This window comes from Ammodytes marinus (genome assembly GCF_949987685.1).
Source record: "Ammodytes marinus genome assembly, chromosome: 6".
In the NCBI taxonomy this organism is placed as follows: domain Eukaryota; kingdom Metazoa; phylum Chordata; class Actinopteri; order Uranoscopiformes; family Ammodytidae; genus Ammodytes; species Ammodytes marinus.
In genome coordinates, this window is record NC_137235.1 from 28,125,946 (window position 1) to 28,140,817 (window position 14,872).

General features: G+C 42.5%; 1 protein-coding gene across 1 annotated transcript in view; it reads left to right on the plus strand.

The window, feature by feature from the left end:
• Positions 1 to 4,254: 4,254 nt before the first annotated feature.
• Positions 4,255 to 14,872, plus strand: part of LOC307252522 (potassium voltage-gated channel subfamily KQT member 5-like) — a gene marked incomplete at its 5' end in the record, with an annotated part of 115,458 nt that continues 104,840 nt past the window's right edge. The window contains one exon of the mRNA XM_080030216.1: positions 4,255 to 4,598. Within this exon, the coding sequence (XP_079886342.1) occupies positions 4,255 to 4,598 (344 nt within the window). The remainder of the gene's footprint in view (positions 4,599 to 14,872) is intronic.

The window sequence follows — 14,872 nt, forward strand, 5'->3', positions numbered from 1 at the left end:
GGCGGCCGGGAGCGTAGAATGGCTATATCTCAAATGGAAAATGTTACAAAAGAATGTCAACTGATTCTGGTACCTCTATACATTAATAAAGTGCGACAAATCTAGGTAAATATAACTGCTAGAAAGGCATCATTTTCAAAATGACTGCCTGTAAGCTTACATTGGTTAAATGGTTCAAATTGGTTACTATTCAAACTAGAAAGGTGGTGTTGTTGTTGAATAACATAAATGCCACACTTATTGTGGTCTTTATTCATCATCATCTTCGGGCTCCTCTGGAAGAAACTTGTTAAGTGGATTGTCACATTCCTTAAGTTGACATGGTCCACAGACAGTAGTACAAGGTAGTCCATATTTTCTGCAAGAACAGCGGAGTGTCTTGCAGGCAGTGGTACAGTTACAATGAATGACCTTCAAGAGACTGTCTGGAGCAACATTCGTTGTTGACATGAGTGGGACAAATCTATTGTCCTGCAGGCTCCACCCCCAGTTCAGGGCATCCATACCATCTTCTGTTCCCATCCAGACCATGACCTGGTAGTACGCTCTACGATTCAGTTGGTGGCAGACGTTCAGGCGTTACAGTTGATGAAGCTGAGACAACCTTCTTGCTGAAAATGTTATATCGCATTGCTGCAAGGGAATCTGTGCACTTTCCACCAAAGAGGACAGCCATTACTTGGCACCCAAGGTCATCAATCACCTCTGTGGTCTGGTTTGGGACAATGAATGCATTGGCACAAGATCGAAGGACGGGATCCCCTTTTACAAGCTTCTGGAAAGCAGTCTTTTTGCAAACCCCGAAGATCCGAGAAGTTGTGTCACAGCCAGTGAGAGCATGGATGAACATCAACTGAGAACACACATCATGTCCAAGTACTTCTTTTAAATGGTTTACGGCATACACTTTAAAACTGCCATCAGCTTTTGACTTGTCTGATCTGAAATATACGCCCTTACTATCTCTCTGTGCATAGTGAAGTAGTAAGACAAGGAGATCTGTATCTTCTCCAATCAGCGTAGTGGTGTGAAGAAGAGATGATTCCACTGCGGCCCTTACGATGTCTACATCAGCATCTCCAATTGAATTGACCACAGTGCAACCCCTTTCTTTCAGTTCATCGCTTATCATTTGGATCAGCCTTTGTTTATTCAGATCTCTTGACATGAACTCCTCCTTCTTACCTGAGAACTCTGTCTCAGCAGTGAAGTTGACAATGGGATGAATATTGTTTCCTCTTCTTTGATGTGTGTTGTCTTTAATGGATGGCCCATCCCCATAGCCATCGAACACAATGGTTGTAGCTGAGCCATAATGTTGGATGGTGAAGTCTGCATATGACTGCACAATTTTACTATAGCTTTGTCCGTGCTTCCATGGTATTCGGTGAAGGAGTGAACCTCCATCAAGAACATAATGATCTGTTTCTGGTACAGAATCTAGGATTGCATCACTTGCATGATCACAGATTGCGTGCGCAAGTTGTGGTTTATCAGCCTTGCGGAAGATGTTTCCAGCTTCAAAGAGGGCAGGAGGGAAAGGACTGAGTTCGTAACGCATAACCTCCTCCAATGATAGCTCTCCAGTTTGGGAGACAATCAGGAAACGTTGAAAAAGAAGTGCAAAATCAATTGTTCGATCAGGAGCAACCTTGATAGACGATTTTTGTCCAAGGGTTATGGCTTTATCCTTTCTACTAAATGAGAACGTGAATGCAGGCTGTCCAATCATTTTGTGCATGATATTGCGTCCAACAGAGTCATAATCATGCACGTTCACTCCGTCCTCAGCAACAACACCTGTAACAACATTCCTTAAAGAAGAGTCTGGAGAGAAAGGTGACCATATAGCAAGTTTTGAAGTGATCTTCTCCAGGTCAGCAGCATCCCTTTTCATCCTTGCCTCTGTTGAGTCCTTGTGCTGTTCTGATGTTGTGTATGTCTGGTTTGTGAACTCCTGCATTGCGGTGTTGTACTGTGATGTTATGCACTTTGACATGGTCCAAAGGGCTCTCTGATTGTCAGTCATTCCACTTCCATGCGTCTTCAATGACCTCATCAATGTCGTCTCGATGACAAGATCTGAGCTGAAGCCTTCCACATCAACAACGTTAACGGGCAGGATATCCCCGGTTCATTTTAGCCGTAAAGCCACAGGGCTTTTCTGTGCGGCGGCTCACACTGGCGAGGTGTCACTGTGAATGACACCGTTACCCACCGTCACGGAGTTTCAACTGGCAACTCGCTATTTCGCTCACGCAAGGCTTTTGTGTTTCGATTTAACATCAGTCTTGGGCGAGTACTTTAACTTTATGCTGAATAAACCATTGCATTGCAATCGCTGAAAGCGAAAGTGTTTGGGTGGGGGCACAGAAGGGTTCGCTGCATTTACCACACAAGACACGGCGTGCGACACAATAATCAATTTATTACGATTATCTTGTTTTCATGATCGAGGGACGCCAAAATCGTAATCGAAATTGAATTTCAATTAATCGCCCAGCCCTCCCCTATACCATCAGGCAGTCATTTTGAAAATGACGCCTTTCTAGCAGTTATATTTACCTAGATTTGTCGCACTTTCTTAATGTATAGAGGTACCAGAATCAGTTGAAACATTCTTTTGTAACATTTTCCATTTGAGATATAGCCATTCTACGCTCCCGGCCGCCATTTTGGACACCATTATGAAAATGAAGCCTTTCTGGGAGGTATATTTTCCTAGATTGTTAGTATGGTCATAAGCATATTTGCAGGTACCAGAATCAAGTGAAAAATCATTTGAATAATATTTTTCTATTGAGATATATAGCCATTTTAAGCTTGGCCAGCCACCATTTTGGACGCCATCTTGAAAATGAAGCCTTTCCGGAAGGTGTATTTTCCTAGATTTTTAGTATGTTTGTAAGCATGTCCAGAGGTACCAAAATCAGTTGAAAATTCCTTTGCAACATTTTTTCAATTTGAGATATAGCCATTTCAAGCTCCCCGCCGCCATTTCGGCCGCCATCTTGGAAATGAGGGCTTTCTGGGGGGTAGATTTTGGTAGACTTTTAGTATGTTATTCAGCACACCAAATACTACTGGAATCCATTGAAAAACCTTTTGTATCAATTTTTTTGGGGTTAAGCCCTTTTTTTCCCTAGATTGACTCACCTAACTGTAAAAACCAGCATCATAAGACTTCAGAGGCACGAGAGGTTCAAATGAAACTCGTGAGAGAAACGTTTGTCTCCAGTGTGCCACGTGGTGTCATAGACAGCAGGGCAGCAGATGACTGAAAGAATGACACTGCTATAGGCTTTTCTCATGCGAGGAGATCATATATATAACCTTGGGGGACTTTTGATGAAACCATAAGCTATTTAAAGGAGCGCATATTACTCAATTAAAAAAAAAAAAAGTAAAAGAAAGAGCTTCTCTGAATTAAAAGTCACTTTGGTTTCGGCATAATATTTTCTGCAGATGTTCAGTGAGACGTCCTCTGTCTGTGTGGTTTCTTTTCCAGCCGACCGAGTGGAAAATTCATCAGAATCCATGTTACCTGATAGGCCTTTTGAAAAAGACGCGGTGTAATTTGGAACTTTTTCGGGGAAATTCAATTACACGAGGACCGAGAGTTGCTCTTTTTTACATTACTGCTGCCATATAAACAAATCCCACAGTCCAAATCAGGTTTTCTCCTATGTGATGCGGCGGCTTAGATAACGGTAAACTGTGTGTAACACTGTGGACACACGAGGTTCAAGAGAAAGTCAATCGCGCGCATGAACCAGCAGCAGCACATATGCGCATCAGACGTGGACGCGCAGGCAGCGTTCTACTGAAGCAACAGGCGCAGTTGGAACAGAGCCTGACTGTGCTGAAAATAAATGCCTAAAATACCGTTTATTTTCAGCTCCACTGGACACACACTGTCTTTTATAAGAAGTCATTTTTAACAGATTGCCTTGGACGGGACGCGTGTGGTGGGTACCTTTACGCGCGGCGGCATGTTGCGTAAAGCGCTCGCCAATGGCTCGTTTTTCTAAAGGAAAGAGGGCGGTCGTCATAGAAGTGTGACGGTAAACAGTGTGCCTTTTGCTCTGGCAACGCTTTCACTCTCAACTCGGCGCCAGAGACCGCATGCGTCTCGCACGTTTAGCCCTAATTCATTGTTCGAAGCAGAAGGGCACAACAGCTCTAAGGCACACAGGACACACGCATGCTTGAAAAGACCTCCGTGCACTTGATGCCCGTTTGGGTGATGCTGCCATGCCCCGGAACCTCAGCGGAGACGAAGGCGGCGGCACCGGCACCGGGCTCTGGATGAGGACGTCGCCGGGTAACCGTAACGAAGGCTACGGCCCGAAAGATGTGGAGTCAGGGCGGAAGATGATGATGAACAGCAGCGCGGGAGACGGGTTGCTGTCGGCAGGTGCTGGCGGCACCGAGAGCCTGCGGGGGAAGCAGGGAGCCCGGCTCAGCCTGCTCGGGAAGCCGCTCATATACAGCGCACAGAGCGCCCGTAGGAATGTGCGCTACCGCCGGCTCCAGAACTACCTGTACAACGTGCTGGAGAGACCGAGGACCTGGGCGTTCATTTACCATGCGTTCGTGTAAGTTAATTTCCATCACTTTGCATTTTTGGTCTGTTGGTGAAGTGGTGAAGAAGTTGCTCAACACCTGTTGATGCTGTTCCACCTTCACTGCAAGAGCACGCTTCACACACACACACACACACACACACACACACACACACACACACACACACACACACACACACACACACACACACACACACACACACACACGCACACACACGCACACACGCACACATACAAACACACACCTGCCCCTTGCGTCATACATATATTCACAATTACTTTGTCACTTTTGTATTTGATGGCTGAAATGCGACAAAACCGTGGGTGTCATGTATGCACATAGCTCATCTTTATAAATACAACGTATTATGAGCAACTCTTTACTGGAGCCAGTTTCACAGCCTGCGTAGAAAAATCCCTTCCCTGCTGTTTGGATTAACCCATTGAAGTCAATGTGCAGGTATGGAGAGGCCTAACTCTCTCCATACACTATTTAGGCGAGACACTGTTGGTGAATTGGATAAATCCTTCCATATTTGTGTTCAGAATAGTGCTAAAAATGATTATGAAAAATGAAGTTGATGTAAGTGCTTTAGAAGTTGAGGGGTTTCTGTTCACGCAAACAGACAAGGTTCAGTCAAATAACCAACCAAACAGAAACTGCATTTCTATGCACCCTCAGTGGTGCATTGACTTCCATTTTGAATGTTACATACAGAAGTGGGGTGTGTGTTTTTTACCGGTGTAGGTCAGGACTCAGGCACATTTTTAGCCTTTTCCTGTCTGCTATCTGTCACTCTCTGCTTCCCAACCAGCTGCATTTGATTTCCCGCGTTGTGTGACTGTTGTTGTGGCATCACCACTGTTTCTGATAGGAAGGAAGTTGAGACACATGCTGACTGTGTGCGTGCGTGCGTGTGTGTGTGTGTGTGTGTCTGTGTGTGTGTGTGCGTGTGTGCGCGTGTGCGTGTGTGTGTGTGTGTGTGTGTGTGTGTGTGTGTGTGTGTGTGTGTGTGTGTGTGTGTGCTAGAAAGAGTGGTCGGAAACAGAGGGCGGCTGGCAGTGCTCCGTTTGAGCTATTGCACTCAATCCAAGCAGCGCATGAAACGGACCTCTTTCATTTTGAAAGCATCCTCAAAGTGGCTTGCATATCAAATTGTGCACAGGACAATAGTGAACATACAGTATACAGGAGGAGCCCATTCAGAGGGTTTATGTGGCAGTTGATCGCTTTGTCCAGTGTTGTTTAATGAAGACCCTTTTTGTTGTAGATTTTGCCTTGTTGTGTTTTTGTATTTTAAACTGCATTGATTAACTGTCTAAAAAAAACACTTTTTCTTCAGAGACTAAAGGCCCAGTCTATACCACCAGGAAGTGGAATGGATTGTGAAATAAGAGCCGATAGAGGTTTCTATTCCCCTGTCAGTTTGCTCCCTCTGGCTTTATGTCCATAGGTTTTGAATGAAATGAAATAAAGAAAAAGCTGTTCAAACAAGCGTAAAGCAAGCTTGTGAGCTTTGCCGCTCACCCAGGGGACAAGAAGCCTTTTCAGTTCATTACAAAAAAATATATTTGCAACATTGACTGTCTCGCAAGTGTCTTTAAACTCTGCCTTCTTACAGTAATGGCACTGTTTAAACCGGTTGTGTTGATTCCAATTGATTTCACTGCAGGATTTTGACTGTTGTTATAGGCTGGACCATGTGGAATGTGTGAGCCTTAACTTTAGCAAGTCGGTCCAAACAGGCCAGTTTGTACAGTTCAAGGACTTTCTAAAAAAATATATTTTTTAGCTTTGCTTTAAATGGATTATACGAGTTAGTCGGTCCAGTCATTCAGGATCCATTGTTATTTACAGCCAAAATATCCCTCTGGTTAACAGCCCTTTATTTAGAATATTTTTGCATCATTCACACATAGGAAACTGTAATAGCCTAGAATTGTAAACCCCTTGTACATGAGGATATCTTTTAATGTTATTGTACAATGTCCTATTACATATTCAATGTGCTATTGCTTCAGATCACTTACAGCATATTTCTATCTATCTACTGCAGCAGCGTCATATTTCCTCCAATGCAGCCAGGATTACATTTAATGTGTTTCCGACATAAATTCCGGCCCTGTTCTGTTCTCTGTGAGGTCAAGGAGTAATGATCTAATGATGTAAGTGGCCACCATAGGGGTTCAGGAAGACTTTCCTCATTGTCTTTTATGGGTACACGTAAGTCAAGCTATGTCCATGGGATTTCGTCCACTTCGGTTTACACTTTTGCATAAAGGTTGATTCAAAAATTGCTAATTTACTTATCTTACGAAAGTGTTGACCCACGCACTGAGGATCCTCAGACTCATGCCAATTTTTCTTTGCACGTGTGCTCACAATTGGAGGGCTGGTATGGTTGTTGAATTATTTTCTTTCATCCCCACTGGAGAAACAAAGGGACTGAACTAACTCCCACTCAGCCCTGCACTGATAGATGCTGCTACAATGGTTTGTGGCCTTGAAAGTTGCACTGCTCTGCTGATAATGCCAATTGTTACAGTGGAGGGCATCGCTGTCACAAAATAATAGACACATGTCCAGCTGATGATGATACAGCTGGCTGTGGTTCACAGTTACTGCGATTGAATACCTCAAAAGACACATTTATTAATGTTTCTGTAAACCAGATCCCTTTCAAATAGAGCGCTCAATATCTGCAGTCTAGCAGTTAGTTTGCACAAATAAAATGAAATAAAAAACTAAAATGTACTGAAGTTCAGAGGAGGAACCCTATACCCAACGTGGCCTGCCTTGTCCATTTTAGGATCCATGTTAAGATTTGTTGCGTCAGCTCCCATTCACATCGTTAATCACCGCCTTAATCAAGTTTTTATTTGTTGATGGCCTTGTTTGCTGTTACATGTAATTTATGATCATCAGAGGAAATATTTGATAGTTTCATAAACATTTCAAAGTTCCTCGTAGGAGGTTTAAACGCTCTGTGGTCATTACAATGTATTATGCAAAAGCCTGATTATTATAATGACGAGTGGTGGGCTGACAATCAGTGAGACATACTCATTGCCGTGCAACCAAGAATAAAAGCTGTATACTGAAAAAGGAAAAAAAAACGTTATATTCTTTCAAATGTTATGTAAGAATTAATATATTAATTTGCTACACAACCAAGGTTCTTAGCTAATCAACCTGTCTGCTGATTTCCTTATTGTTCCTGTGCTTTTGCGTTCCTCAGGTACAATAGAGCTAAGATGTGTTTGCTTTACCAATGGGCCACTGGCAAAACCCTCCTACACCTTTTATATCCTGGGTGAAAGAGAACAATGTCTATAATGAAATCACCGTACGGAGCTGCAAGTGTGAAGAAGAAAACTGAATACTTTTAAATTATTATTTTTTTGTTGAAGTTCAGTCCGCAGAATACAAGGAAGAATCATAAAACAAACGTATGTAGCTCAAAGCTATCTCAACAGCTGGGGCCACATGGGGGCAGCGGAAACAAGTAGTCTAAACAACATTTGCATATTATCAGCTTTTAAGTTGAAAGAGTATGGGACTCGATTAAACTGTTGAGTATATACACATCCAGCAGTGACGTAGCAACATGATTATTCTTTCTGTCCCTCACAGTATTCCCTGTCTAGCTCTCTGTTTTTGGTCTCCACCAACTCCTGAGAGAAATATCTCTTTAGTGGATAAATGCTCCACTATGTTCAACAGCTAGTCACAAACTGTGTCTGTCTGCTGGTTAAAAGACACCACCAAAGAGACCCTCAAATGTCTGTTTAAAATTGTCTCTCTGTGCATATGGGTATACAGTAGTACATTCCAATCAAACCAGACACAAAGCTGATATTTTAGGGCTCAACTGCGTGTACGCAACTTTAGATTCAGCGCATGTCCATAGTGTTCCAACATGACTTTAGAGAACATCATATTCTATTATATATGGAGTGTTATTAAGAAAATTATACACATGAATAGTCCATGGGCCAAGACCCCAAATTTCACTTATCGGTACCATCTGCGTGGGCAAATATCAACTAGTTAAAATTTTTACTCGCCTCCATTACAATAGCCTATACGTTAAGAGGTGATAACCACTAAAAAGCTACCAATATAAAAGGTCCATCACATCAAAACCTCTTCTAGGTATGCACAGGATATAAAAAATCACAACTAGAATTTTTCCCACCCAGATGGTACAGATATCTGGTCTAGCCCATGAACTATTTTGGATGAGTCATTGTTTAGGAGCCGCACTATAAAACAGACAGTGACGTACATTGACGTCCTTGATATTAATTGGGCCAAGCTGCTCATTTTGTAAGATTTGTTGTTAGATTTTCAAAATAAAAAGCCAGTGATGAAATCACCATGTGTGAAGGGACGTTCATAGCAACATCAGACTGGGTACTGGTTCTAACACATCTTTTAGAATATAAAATTAGGCACACTTATTTCAGTCAAAACTCAATATTAATTAAATGTATCATAAAAACGACAGGTGAAGTGTAGTTACTTTTACTGTTTTTTTTCCATAGGTCATAAGCCTGATTTGCATAACCTTTCCCGGGACTTCAGGGCCTGGTGGAAACGCAGACAACAAAGGGTTCCACATGAACCTTTTAGCTCCTTGAAGAGGAGAACCTGGAAGTAAAATAGCCTTAAAGGTGCTGTAAGCGGAATGGTTCTTTTAGCTAACTTCCTGTCAGTTACTGCAGTTAGCGGTCCCCTCGCTCGTCCCTACGTCACCACGTTAATGCACTGCGGTCTTCAAGCAGCGAGTTATCTAGCATCATCTCAGATCCATAAGTGTGATAAAACATGATAAAAACCATCAAAACAGACATTGGGAAGCATTTTTACCTGCTCCGCCATTGTAGGCTCATGAACATTCACCCATCTGTTGCTCTGGCGTGCACCGGCAGTGAGACCATGAGTGAGACGGGTGTCGGTTTGTAGCGTTCTCTCTTGTGATTGGATAAAAAATTCGGGATCCTCCAATATGTTTATTTGCCGATTACATGCAGAGCAGCTGACTGAGAGATCGGCTTTATGAAGCGCGCACATTATGTAAGTGATCAATGTATGAATAAAGAGCGATTTAACACTTACATAAACATAAATAAACTGCTTACTTCACCTTTAAGTGACATACAGTATGTGCAAAATATCTTAGTCACATGTACCTCCTTAACTCCTCTGCTGTTGGCATTTTTTCTCCTGTATACAGTATGGTTACTTCATACGGTACATGTGTATTTTTATCCATTCCCTGCTGTTTGACGGCAGAAGCACTGAGCCACTCTTTGTGCCAATTTGAGGCCCACAGCCAGCCCTCCTTCCTGCTCGCAGACACACATACACAGTGCTGCCATTCATCTCACCTCTGGATTAACAAGCTCTTATCCTTGCAAGTATGTTCAGGAAAGGAGTGTGGGGGAGAAGGGTACAGTTTGCCTCCACCTCGGCTTTCTCAAATAGCGTGCTCCACTGCATTGAGTGGTGACATGAACTCATTGCTCTCACTTATTAAATCTCTATCAGTGGGTTTATTGTGAGGAATACTTGGATTTATAGGCCACAGTTAAAGGATGCTGGCTCATCCTGAAAGCCGTGTTTGACAGGGCGTTATTGGCTATTTCAAGCCAAGAGACACAATAAAATGTTTAGTAGACATCTGAACGACTAATCAAGACCCTGATTTACGAATTCCATTTGCTTCGTGTGCTTTATTTTGAGCTGTCGTTTCATTAAACCGGCCATTGAAATTCTGTCACATAGAAATATGTGTTTTCTTTTGTAAACCCGGTCTTTATTATCTCTTAGATGCGTGTGCTCCCTGTACTGTTGTGATTTCAACTCAAGAAGCCCTCTCAGCAGATGCTGGCATTCATATAAATGCCAGCGTCTATAAATTCATTTAATTTTGTGTATACGTACTCTCAAGCTATAGTGTGTAACTTCTGTTGCCCCCATGAGGAATTCTGAGTCATTACAACAGCACTCTCAGAGCATCTTTGTGAGGGGACCAGTTTGTAAACACTACCATACTGAGAAATATAGAGAGTGTTTTGTGGAGCTGATAGGCTTAATCAACTTTGTGTCAACTCTTATGGAGATTGCTTGAATGTAATGGACATTCATTCACATGCAAATATTACGTACTATAGCTTTAAGGCCAAGTATTTTGCATGGTCACATACTCAGGGTCCACTGTCACCTTCTTACTCAGGCAAGACCATAATACCTATTTGCATCAGTCTGAAAGTAAAATATATTAGTTTCATCGCAGTGACATCAAACAGAGGCGTTGTGTCCAGACGCATGGTTACTTAACACTGTCAGTGCGAGAGGGGTGTAGGAAAGGAAGTGGTGTCAAGATGGTATCACACACACTCCCCTTCACCATAGAGTTTCTAGCATGTTTTCATCATTTTTTTTCTGTGACAGCTATTTTGAAAGGAAGTGACAGTTGATTCCGAATTTTCTGTGTTTAATTTAAATGGTGTCCTTGGTAACTTATGCATTTAATTGTGTTTTTATGTGATACTTTATAATGTCATTTTGTGGTTTCAGCAGGGTAGGTCGTCGAATTTTAGCGCTGTATAAGCATATTTTACTTTAAGTATTTACTACTTCCTCAAAGCGCACTTCAACTTTTTAAAGATGGAGGTCTTGCTTTGAAATAGTTCAAGGTTCAAGGTATCTTTATCTTTATTATCCCAGAGGGGCAATTTGTCGTACAGCCAGCAGTACAAAAGAAACAGCAAACTTATAACAGATAAGACAACTATTAACACAACACAGATCACAGTTACAAGTGATACACAGTTATGGTCTGTACACAACGTTGACAGAGAGCATGAAGGCAACCATGATGTGTGACGACATGATACATATCTCAAGTATGAAGTGCCTTCAAGTGTTTCTTCACTGTGGCCTGAAATGAGCTGAAGCCAAAAACTGCATTTGACTCATCTAAAAAAAATGGAAATAGTTAGAAAATAATAGCAATAATTGACACGGCTCCTTATATAATTGACAGTGCTCCTTGTTCTATTTTCTTCTTTCTATGAAAAGACCAAAACAAACAATATCATCGTGTGAATCCATGCTTTCTGACTTATTCTACCTTTTCTCTAGCTCTCTGTCCCAAGTGTATTCTACTGAATATGTCTTTGAAAAACTGCTAACAAATCTACAATTTTATTTTCTAAAGTAAATGCTGAGTGACTTCCTCAAACAGCTGGTTACTGTATTTGTTGAGTGTGTAGCTCCATCTGGATTAATACACATTTGGTGTGCCAGCGAGTATTAATGGCAGCAGCACTGTGGATGTGGTATTGAGTCAAAATAATCTACAATGGCCCAAAAACATGTATTGTAATTTCCACTTATGTATTGATCCAGTCCAACCAATCACATGCATGTATTGTATCAATGAATGTATTTGTAAATTGAAGTGCCTGAATCCAATCATAGACAATAACAGCTGATGTGGACTGCCTGCAGGTATGACATTTCAGAGGGAGTTCCCCTGCATCTAGGCTAGTAGTAGCTCTGCTCCCAACCGCATTATCTGAGTGTGGTAAATTCAATTCAGTATGATTTCAGTTGGATTTACATGTTTACATGTATTTTAATCGTAATCTTGGGGCGGGCGCCTTTCCCACCTGGCTGCCCTCTGACTCTCACTTTCTGGTGAGAAGGATGTGGGGCTGACTGGCCCAGCTAGTCCACACAAGAGTGAGTCACCTTCAGTGTGTGTGTGTGTGTGTGTGTGTGTGTGCGTGTGCATGTGTGCGTGCGTGCGTGCGTGTGTGTGAGAAAGCGAGGCACCTTTTTTATCATCTTCTCAAACCATTTTTCTGTACTGCCTCTCCGTCCCCTGAACTCCATCTTATTTAACATCAACGTCTCCAGTGATTTCATGTTATTTTGCGCAGCCCTGACATCTAGTTCTTCTGTCTCTAACGAGGAAAAGCCTCATCTCACATACTGTAAGTGTACACTACAGGCACCACCTCATCAGAATGACCTAAACCATCAAGATGTGAGTGCTGTTACAGTGTTGAGCGTACATCTCTTCAGAGCCTTCATCGACTCTTCCCACTTATCCTCTCTTCAACTCACTCCCCTGTGGCCTGTGCAGACACTGATGCTGGTTTGCATTTCCATCATGTCAGTGCCTATAGTGTACCCTATACGCCCTGTGTTGAGTCTCTGGAGCATGGCAGGAGCAAAGCTGCACGACCTCTCACAGATCTGCCTCCATTTGTTCTTTCTGTTGTTGTTGTTGTAGTTGTTCGTGGTCTCTCCTCTTGTTAGTCACAAGTGTGCTGGCAGATGCTTGCCTTGAGATGCAGCAGGCATCTGTCGCTTGAGTTGTTCGGAGAGGGTAGTAGTTCATCTGATATGGACACACGCAAACACACACGCTCACACAGGCACGCACGCACGCACGCACGCACGCACGCACGCACGCACACACACACACACACACACACACACCAACTAGCCTAATATGTTTTGAGCAACAACAGCAAATCCTCAAAGCCTTCCAAAGTGAAAAGAAGGGACAATCCTGAAGGCATCCGTGTTGCCATAGCAATTGAAGCTGCCTCTTTGAGCTCAGCGCTGTATTTTTTTTAAAGTCTTTTTGCGAGGTTTTTTTTTATGAACAAATAAAGAAATAAACCAGTGTGAGCACTCTGCGTGTGCGTTACTGTCATCCACTGATGGCATCGCCCCTATACTGACCACACAGTTAGTCATGGCTGATACAAGTCATGCCCATAGCCACTACCGTGCTATATTTAGACACACAGCAACTAGTTAAGCGCTCATGGGTATGTGGGCCTGTTATGTCCCTGTGGGAATGACACAGCTAACCCTGAATCCCCCCTCCCTCCCTCCTACTGCCCTCTTCCAAGATCTCACTCTCCAGGAAGAAGGATTGGACACATGCAGGATTTGACTATTTCACTTGTATTGCCTTTACAGCTTATTTTGCGTATAATAAAAATCAATCTAAAGAAGGAGTTAGCAATTAAGGAGAATTTTGGTTGTCAAATCACTTTTTGATACAATCAGTGAATATCCCCTCACCATGTTTTATTTTCAGGGGACAGTCAGGTGATATTCACTGATTTTGACAAAAATGGATGTTGACAACAAGCCGTCTCCAGAATCCCTCACTACACCCATACATTGGCTTATTTTGTTAAAGCAATACTATGTAAGATTTCAATTATTATTATTATTTTTTTTAAATATTATTTTTCAGTGGCATTTTGTCCTCAATAACCATGCCACTTTATTGTACTGTGACTTCTTCTCTTAATAGTACCGGGAGTCACTACTGTCTGACCCATACATTATATCCCGAATCACGCAGGCGCTCAGGAAGTGACATGAAATCTGAAATGTATTACGAGCGACAAAAATTAAAACAAGAACCGGCTTTGGATAACTATTTGGGTAATTATTTGGACATGGCAGAGCAGTCAACACAGAGACACCAATTCCTGTTACATAGGTCAGCTTTAAATACTGTAAACCTTAAAATAATAATGCAGCTATACTGTAGGGTCAAAAGCACAGAATGAAAATGCCCCAGGAAAGGCACTCTTGGTTCAAAATAGCACCACTAGTCATAATGTAAGGGGGTGGGCAGGGTTCTATGCAAGGACAAAGGAATTACCACCATCTAAACAGCCATGGTGAGTTTTTGGTCCTAGGGGTTGGGGGTTGATGGCAGTGCATCAGGGAGTTACAGCACAGGGCCAGGCTGCCGGCACTCTGCATGGCGCGAGCCTGATGCCACTGTAGTTTGGTTGGTGACAGTCCAGAGGCCCCTCTGACCTCCATGACTTACCCACAGGGTCAGCACTGTACATCTGGGTAGACAGCCTAGCCCTGGGCCCCTGGTGGTACTGATAAGGTTAACCCAAAATGACCATCAGAATTGGCTTCTGTGACAGCCGTGTTACAAACGGAAATTTCCTCTTTGTATGTGTGTTCATTTTGGGTTAACATACTATTGCAAGTATGTCCAAACCTCTTAGTCATGACATAAGAAATGATTACTCTGCCCCTCCTCTCTGCCTTCACTATACACTAAAGCTTTGTGCCCATTTCCTCCTCCCTTTCTTTTTGCTCTTCTCATTTAAAATGAGACACTGCAGGTGTCAACATTTTTAAATCCTTATGTAATAACCTTCAAAATACTTCTAAGAATGGGGCGCTTGTGGCGCAGTGGGTAAGAGCACGTTAT